At 38.7% G+C, this 9,424-nt stretch overlaps 1 protein-coding gene across 2 annotated transcripts; it reads left to right on the forward strand.

Annotated features, from left to right (window-relative positions):
- The first annotated feature begins 743 nt into the window (after positions 1 to 743).
- Positions 744 to 7,187, forward strand: LOC122651857 (glycylpeptide N-tetradecanoyltransferase 1-like). Of its 2 annotated transcripts, none has more exons than XM_043845416.1 (2): positions 744 to 749; positions 5,617 to 7,187. In XM_043845416.1, the coding sequence occupies exon 2, from the start codon at positions 5,645 to 5,647 to the stop codon at positions 6,947 to 6,949; it is 1,305 nt and encodes a 434-aa protein (XP_043701351.1). In that variant the 5' UTR covers positions 744 to 749; positions 5,617 to 5,644; the 3' UTR covers positions 6,950 to 7,187. The 2 variants fall into 2 exon arrangements, with proteins under 2 accessions (XP_043701351.1, XP_043701350.1); XM_043845415.1 differs by lacking the exon at positions 744 to 749 and adding an exon at positions 2,625 to 2,762.
- Positions 7,188 to 9,424: the final 2,237 nt, after the last annotated feature.

The following is a 9,424-nucleotide window of genomic DNA, read 5'->3' on the forward strand; positions in this document are numbered from 1 at the left end:
TATTCTTTTCCCAATAAAATTATCAAGGAAAAACATCGTACAATGTTCTAACAAAAAAGTAAGCAAGGGGAGAGTAAGGATTTTCATTTAGAGAGCAATCAACCAAAAGTATTGTGACCCTTTATGTTTGGTTTGGGTTTTGCGAATTAATTCCAAACTTGACCTTACTATATATTAAAGGGAGATAGTTCTCTCTCTAGCAGTGCGATCTATGCCAACGCTCCCCTTGTCTACCTCTCTCCTCCCAAAAAAGGGTAAAGGTGTTTTTTCATGGGGGAGGAGAGAGATAGACACATAGGAGCGCTGATGTAAACCATGCTTCTTGACTGAGTTCTTTTTCCCATTAAATAGTAATCAAGGGCATGAATGGTTTTTTTCTTATTTCAAACTCAACCTAAACCAATTAAACTTCCTCCAAAGCCTAAACTAAATTGCCCAAAAAATCTATATATATGGGCTAACCCATGTAATGTCATGTAACAAATAATGAAGCCGTTATACTTCTCTACTTGACCCAAAAATAAAAGTTATACTTCTCTAGGCCTATGGGAAAGAAAACCTTTAATTCTCTACTCTTATTGCACAATACACATATAATCATCAATATGCAAAAATTGACACAACTTATCCTTTGTTGATAAACCCTAATGTAAGAGTTTCGAACAGAACACTTGAAACTTGAAGTGAACTTTAGAGTGCCATACAAAATTTCAAATGTTCCCAGAATTGGATTGTCTATTGCCACCAAGGTGATGTCATGCACCTCAAAAAAGGGTAGTCAAGAAATGAGCAACAACTTTAGTTGTCGAGACATCATTCTTAGTAGAATTTAGCTCGTCTCCAGGGAGCCCAGCACACCCAGGGTGTTGCTTGGACTATGCCACACACATCCTTAGACGTGCATCGAGATGTGTGCAGCACAACTCAGCCGCTGGATGCCCCTGGCAGTACCCTGGGTGCTGGGCTTCTTGGAGACGATCTTGATCCTTCTTGGTGTAGGGACATATGAGAAAACCATCATGTTCAAAAAAAGGCTAGCGGAATCCTTGAAATAAGATTTGGTCGTGACTAGGAAAAATTAATTGGAGAAGAGTCAGATTCCAATTCCTAACCACTAACAAATTAGAAGTTATTGTAATTAAGGGAGGAATTCCAAGTAAGTGGCATAATATAAATATCAGACCATTTAGGCAGCCAATGGTCCTTCCATATATTAACCGCCAACCTATTCCAAACTTTCTAGCAAACTGGATATTTTAAAGAAGGAATAATATGAGAAAAACCATTTAAAAAAACAAAGAACCTTTCCTTGGAAAGAAATCCCAACTTAAAAGACTCTCATGTGAAAAATGTTTGGCCTTTACAAGTCTACCTCATTAATTGGAAGGATTCTTTAAAAGGCTTTCACTATGTACAAAATTTGGTCTAAACCCCAAACCTCCTTTAGATATGGGTTTGCTACAATCATTCCAAGAGATGAGAGAGTTTTTTCGTATTGCCAGCCTCTCCTCGTCAGAATTTTGCATTAATAGAGTAGAATTTAGAACAAATAGTCTTAGGAAATAAAAAGCAAGATATTAAATAAGTAAAAACAAAACTTAAAACAGACTTAATAAGAGTTGAACGACTAAACTGATTTTTGGGGCGTTGTTCTCTGTGCCACAGTGCAGACTGCGCCCAGGCACATGGGAGTGGGTGCAATTACCACCCTGCCCCCTTGCACAGGCTGCCCATGTGCCTAGGAGCAAACTGCACTGCGGCACAGAAAACATTCTTCCAAATTTTTTATTAGACTTGATTAACCACATCAGATAAAAATCTACCATTATTTCTAGAGACCAATAAAGGTGAACGCCAAGAGAATTGAAAGACATTTCCTCCATACCAAGTTGATTATAAATCTGGGTTTTATGACAACAAGGAGTATTCTTATTAAAGAAGACATAGTTTTCATTAATGTTAATATATTGGCATGAAGTCATGCAAGAGATTTAAAACTGTTTACCAGATAACCCATCCTCCATATTAACTTGGCAAAAAAAAAAAACACAAAAGTGTCATCCTCGTTAAACAAAACAACCATTAGACGAGAAAAACCTTCCACAACCAAGATAAAGTGATAAACAAAAAAAAGTAGTTTTTTGTCTGAGACGGTGGCCTTCACCACCACTCCCATGTTTGTATCTCTCTCCTCTTCAAAATAAGGGGCTGAGATGTTTTTTCATATGGGAGGAGAGAGATTATCTCGTAGGAGTTCTGGTGTAGGCCACACTCTCGGATAGAGTTCTGTTTCCTAACAAATAATTATAGAATAAGAAACAAATTTATAAACAGGGGGTCGTGTTCTCTGCATGGGACATACGGGTCACACTATACACGGCAGCCAATGAAAGTCCACGCATCCACACATTGGAGGTAAAAATTCTGCCATTCATGTGGACGCACCAATCATTTCCTCCCCCATGTGTCTAGAGTCTGGACGGCCCCTGCGTCCCACAGAGAGAACATTTCTCCTAAAAGATAACTTAAAATCACACAAAATCACAAATGTTAAAAAAATCCAAAAAAAAATAAAAAAGGGTTTGAAGAATTTTAATATTCCCACTCACGATGGCGGACTGGCTGCCACCAGGTTCACCATAAGTTCGTAGCATAATAAAACATCTATCGAAATGCTTTCACCTTCTTGCAGTAGGGAAAGCTTTCTGGTTCTTAGGTCAACCTCGAAGACTCTAGTTCTTGGTGATATCCATCAAATCCAGGTATCGATCATCTACCAAATTTCTCTTCTTTTCTCTTCTTTTCTCTTCTTTCAATCTTACATTCAATCGATTTCCAGCCCTAAATAATAACCCGGTTTTGTTATCCCTTTTAGTTTCCCTTTTTCGTTGGGTTCAAGGTTATCATTATAACGAGTGTCTCTAAAATCTTGATTCGGAATGTCTAACGTTTTTTCCTGCATTTCCATGTTTGAGATTGAAGGGTTTGGTTCTAAAATCTGATTCAAAGTTCTTTGGGTTTCCGCAACCCCTTTTATTTATTATTTCCCTCTTTTCTCAAACCCGCCTGCTATGCGCCCATTTCCTGAAACGGTGAAATCTGATTTTCTTCACCTTTTGATCAATCACCCGTGTATATGAAGGATTCAATATTGGAACTGTTTATTTTTTTCCAATGCTTCTGATAATGCGTAGAAGGATGACCATTGATTTGTGTGGAAAGTGTTTATTCATCTAACTATTTTATTTTTTCAAACATAGTACTTCTTTGATCGAGATTTAGATTCTTTAGTGTTTCTATAGACCTGAAAACATTTTAGGTTTGAATTTTATGGGAGATAGAATGCTGGATGTCAAATGGTTCAGGAACCTAAGAAATTAATGAACTGAGATCGTTTCGGCAGAACATGAGATTGGCCCAATGAATAGGTATTGTAATCTTCAGCTTATAAATTTTATAGGTTAGCTGCCGAGTTAACCCTCAGAAGGATCTTACCTCATTATTATTAAAAGCCAATTATTATACACCAAGTTGACTGCTGGACCACACCCCCCCCCCCCCCCCAAAAAAAAAACAAAAAAAAAGGAAAAAAAAAAAAAATCATTCCAGAGAAGAATTTATCGATTAACAACTGTGTTAGAAGAGGAGGAGTTGATCTGGAAACAATTTTTCATTAGGAACCTTAATGATCTTGATTTGAAGAACATTTTGCTTTGAATTGAACTCTGAATGACATAAGAATGATCGAGTGTAAAATGGTCTTGCACATGTTAGTTGGAGGTTCAGTTTGACCATGTTCGTTGGCCTATCAAATTGGCAATAGGTTATGCCATTCAAGATATTAGTACAAACTGATCTCTCAAAGGTAGATTTAAATCTGTGGGTCGGCCAACTGGCTAGGTCAGAGGGTTGAAACTAGCTGAATAATGATGCAGCGAGCTATGCATGTTTCTCAACACATTTGACATCAACTCTCTAGATGATTAAAGGTTTTAAGGATAATACTTAATTTTGCCAACCGAAACTCATGGCAAACTCCGCTACAAACTGAATGTGTCCTCGAAGAGCAGTGAGATGTCTGTTTCATGGTCTTGTTCAACATATGCTAAGGTAGTGTAACCTTGTCCAATCCATGGTGATACGTTGTTCAACATTTGCTGTTTTTTTGTACTCAACAGAAATTATTTCTTTCTCATGCATCCATCCATCAAACCATGTCTATATTTACATGTTATTGATATATTATGGGTCTGTATTTTCTTGATTTATTGCAACAGGGCAACAATATTTTTTAGAATGTTGGTGTTGGTGATGTCTCAATTTCCCCCCCTTTATTTAGTATATATAGGGATAAAAATGGCAAAAAAAGGCGAGCCAGGTTTAGTCCAACCCTGCCTAGCCTTGAAATGGAAAAAATAGGGTTGTCAGGGTCGATCTGGGCTGGGCTCGTCCTGGGCCTGGGTGGGACCTAGGGTTGGGCTAGGGTTTTGGAAAACCCGGCCCAGTACGGCCTGTTACACACCCTGACACTCCTATTACAAATGGTATTTTGCCCATATACTGTTTGACTTGACTTGATGTTTGGGAACCATCTAGTCATATGCATTTGGATCTGTTCTAGGTGAAGTAGCTATCCAATTTCCTAGCATAGATGGAGGAAGCTTCAATTCTATTTTTCTTCATTTACTTGTTTCATAGCTGTCTTAAAAATTGAAATGTTTAGGATATCCAGGCACCTTGTCTGTTATGTTGAAATTGTGTCTCTGTAATCTAATTATATCATTTTTTAATTGCATGAGCCTCCTAGACATGGTGTTTATCAGTACCGTTGCATGTTTGTCCTTGAGATGTTCAGTTCATGCTTTAATTTTTATTTTTTTTTGGTGAAGTTTCATGCTTTAATGTAACAGTAACAAAAGATGGAATTCTTCGGACAGGTACCCTAGTGACTTTCATATAATGTTTTTTGCTTTGACATAACTGTAGAGCATAGTTGGGACTCTTAGGTATTTTTCTTGCATTTGTGACTTGTTTTATGAGGGTTGTATGCTCAGGTCCACTATCTCATGTCATCCTATTCTTCATTTCTTCTTTCTTTGGAAGATTGAAAAAAGAAATGAAATAATTATGCTTGCCAATTGCTAGTATAACTTGGCTGTAGCACATGCACTGATGTGTCTTTGAGTTGCTCTTTTCTTTGAAGTACCCATATGTATTATTGAATGTATTCATAGTAGTAGTGGGGGACTAACATAGGCTTATATAATGCTAGTGAAAGCCTAGCATATGATATGAAGGTAGGCTCCACGAACAGGTGATTCCTTACCCTACAGCAGAAAGCATGTTCATCCTCCCTTCAAATGGGTGGCATTATTGGTTGGGATCTGCAGACTCAGAGAAAAGATTTGCAAATTAAAAGGACTTTTGTTTGTGTATTGGTTCTAGAGGGTCAATTTTCTTTGTTTACATAAAGAGTACTTAATATACTGGTTGATTTTGTTTAGAGTGTTAAAAATCCATGTGTGTGTATTTTTTTGTTTAGTTTTCCGGTAGTCTTCAATCCGATTTGAGCTGACTAACTTATTGTTGGAACATAAAATTCTCGTTTTTCTACAGAACACCTTGTTCTGGATTGATTATTGAGATGGTTGGTAGCAATTCTCCACCTGGTTCTCCTGGTGAGAACCCACAGCCTATCCCTGATGTGAATCCACCTCCCGAGAATGATAGCTCAATTGATGCCGTAGCCCGAAGAGTTCAAGATTCACTTTCTCTAGCGAAGAAACATAAGTTCTGGGAAACCCAACCAGTTGGTCAATTCAAAGATCTTGGAGACACTAGTTTACCTGAAGGTCCAATTGAACAGCCAACGCCCTTATCTGAAGTTAAACAAGAACCTTATAATCTTCCAAGTCCATATGAGTGGACCACTTGCGACATTGACAGTGAAGATACCTGCACGGAGATATACAACCTCCTAACAAACAATTATGTTGAAGATGATGAGAACATGTTCAGATTTAATTATTCAAAGGAATTTCTTCGATGGGCTCTTCGCCCTCCTGGTTATTTCAAGAGTTGGCACATTGGCGTACGAGTTAAGGTTTCAAAGAAGCTGGTTGCTTTCATTACAGGTGTCCCTGCAAGGATCAGGGTCCGGGATGATGTTGTTATCATGGCCGAAATTAATTTCTTGTGTGTTCATAAGAAGCTTAGATCAAAGAGGCTTGCACCTGTTATGATTAAGGAGGTTACGAGGAGGGTGCACCTGGAAAATATTTGGCAAGCGGCTTATACAGCTGGAGTTGTTCTTCCAACACCAATGTCAACTTGCCAATATTGGCATAGGTCGTTGAACCCAAAAAAACTTATTGATGTTGGTTTCTCTAGACTTGGAGCAAGGATGACAATGAGCCGAACGATAAAGCTTTATAAGTTGCCTGAGTCAACAGTTACCCCGGGGTTCAGGAAAATGGAGCTACGTGATGTACCTGCCGTAACCCGACTGCTTAGGAACTACTTGAGTCAGTTTATCGTTGCACCTGATTTTGATGAGAATGATGTCGAACACTGGCTACTTCATAAAGAAAATGTTGTGGATAGCTACTTGGTTGAGAGTCCAGATACTCATGAGATTACTGATTTCTGCAGCTTCTACACACTTCCATCATCTATACTTGGTAACCAGAATTACTCAACTCTGAAGGCTGCTTATTCGTACTATAATGTTTCCACGCAGACTCCGTTGCTTCAACTGATGAATGATGCACTTATCGTGGCAAAACACAAGGATTACGATGTCTTCAATGCATTAGATATCATGCACAATGAGTCTTTCCTGAAGGAACTGAAATTTGGGCCGGGTGATGGGCAGCTCCACTACTATCTGTACAACTATCGAATAAGAAATGCATTGAAACCATCAGAGCTTGGGCTTGTCCTCTTGTAGTTTGGGCTCAGAATGATTTTACGGTTTGGACTAGCCATATTATTTTGGGTATTTGGTTGTTGAATCCTCATTGGTTGCTTTATCTCACTTTGCTTTTTATCTTTTCTTTGTTTCTTTACTTGGCAACCTGGAATGAGATTTTTCTCTGCATGTAACAGAATTTTGAGTCATTTGTAATCTGAGATGCTTGAAACTATCATGAAGTGTCAGAGCGCCTTTGAATCTGTGGCTGGAACTGAAGTAAGTTTGGCTTACAGAAAATACTTCCTGAACCTTCTGTTGTAAACATCTCTCTGCTTGTTCTTTTTGTTTCCATCTGTGGTATGTGTCCTTTCACAAATATGATTGCATAATGGCAGTCAATCACCTCTTTATCTTCTGGTAAAATGGCTTCTTTGAATTCTACCCCAAAAAAAAAAAAAAAAAGGCTTCTTTGAAGACCTTTGTTGCCTTTTCTAACAATTACTTCTTGTGCCTTTGCTTATGAACTTCTTGTGTATGGACCAAAATGAATTTGATTGCTGGCTGTTCTGAAACTGAAACTCATTACCATTTAGCATTATGCCGTTGTTTCCAGTTCAATGTTGACCTTTGGTTTGCCGATAAAGTGAGCAACCAATTAGACTGACAATTAGCGGTGGTTCCATTGGGTACAAATGTATAATACTTGCATGGAAATGGAATTTCTTTTCTACAATTATGGGTTCTTGACACTGTGAAGCTCTACCAGGGTCCTGCATTACTGATCTTAGTCCATTATGTTTCTCCATACGATATGCATTTGCAAATTTTGAGAACTCACATAGTTTTTTCTTCGGCAGTGATTGGTCAATGTACATCAGACTCTAATAATGTAAATGGGACAAGGTCAATGAGATCGCTTTCTTCAATGGGTGACAAATACCACTTTGTTTAATATTGAATCATCTAGATGAGCAATACAGGCATTGCCAAAACAGTGAGAGTATGTTTGGTTGGCAAGAAATCAAAAAACAGAAGAAAAACATAGGGGAGAAGACCCAAGCAAAACTTACCTATTCCATGACGTCTTATACCAAACTTTTTTGAACTAGCATAAAAAACATCAAACTTTATAAATGTACAGTTTAAACCTAAGAATAACATATGGACTAGTAGACTACGTTCCCTTGCCTCTTTCTCTATAAATAACAGGTCTGTAATGCCCCATTTCCTATATGATGTAAATATGTTTTTCTCTATCTAATAGTAATATAAGAATGCTTCCCATCAAAACAAAAAAAAAAACATAGGGGAGAGGAAGGATCTATACACCAGTTGGGTGTTGATCCTCGGATTTCCTTTTTTTGCATCTCAGTTGTACCCGTCTGTTGTTGCAACTTCATTTTCTCCACTGCTATTATAGTCTCTCTTTACCCAACCCGTCGTTGCAATCGCCGTTGCATCTCACTCTCTTCCTTCCCTCTGCATATCTGGGTTTAAGTGTCTATTGATGGCATGATGTGCGAGTTGATAAGTGGAATGATATGAAGTTGTATTGTTGAAGGGAGCGCACCAGAGAGGCACCACAATGTTGTGTACCATGCAAGGATGAAACAATGATTATACCAGAGGAATAATTCTTGTTGGATTGAGATTCCTTTCACCCATGGTGAAGGAGAATCCCTTCACCTGTGAGTCATCACGAGTAGGATAGGCATTATTATGAAGGAGGGGTAGCTTCGACCTTGTTTAGTATGGGGAATAATAATAACCCTAGATGGTTTGGGTGAACCATTTTCCACAGGAGAAGGTGTGAAGGAAAGCTTTCCACATTCTTGTTTGTAATTTGTATATGTGAGATAACTAAGAATTGGGTCATGCCTACAATTCAAGTCAATGCTTTGGTTAAAAGAAAAATGTTTAGGTAGATAGGTTACTGCTATGAACAGACGCACTTAAACAGTTAAACTTCTCCAACCCCCTTGTACGGTGTTTTAAAATTCTATGCAGATTATAGCTTTAAGCGGTTTCATGTGAATGGGGCGGGGGCGGGGGCGGGGCCGGGAGTGGTAGGCTGCTTGTGTGTGTGTGAGAAAGAGAGAGAGAGGCTTCTCTACTAAGTGGGGGTTCCTGGGGTTGAGGTGCTGTTCGGATGGATGCCCATCATCAAGCTGAAAATCCTTCCCTCTATCGTATGTGCATCCAGTTCGGTGGTGCGTATCCATCCTCACCATCTGATCAACACTTCAACCACGTGTTGAGCTCTAGGGGTGCAATCGTCTAGTGCACCCCCGCACCATAGAGGATCTCGATCCATCGTGTAGAGAGAGAAATATGCAACAAGAAGTGAAAAAGGGCCCAAAAGGGTCCATCGCCTTTGTACATATTCTTTTACACCCTTCTTACATTAAAACCAATGGGGGTCATACTCACACTGATACGCTCTCTAATATTTTGACCATGTAGATCTCACATAGACAAAATCATTTTCAACCCCTTATTGCTGCAGTGTGT

The sequence above is a fragment of the Telopea speciosissima genome, chromosome 2, assembly GCF_018873765.1.
Source record: "Telopea speciosissima isolate NSW1024214 ecotype Mountain lineage chromosome 2, Tspe_v1, whole genome shotgun sequence".
NCBI classification, from domain to species: Eukaryota; Viridiplantae; Streptophyta; class Magnoliopsida; order Proteales; family Proteaceae; genus Telopea; species Telopea speciosissima.

What these genes read in the sequence shown, in the direction of transcription:
- LOC122651857 (XM_043845416.1), top strand. Translation starts at nt 5,645, where the DNA reads ATGGTTGGTAGCAATTCTCCACCTGGTTCTCCTGGTGAGAACCCACAG.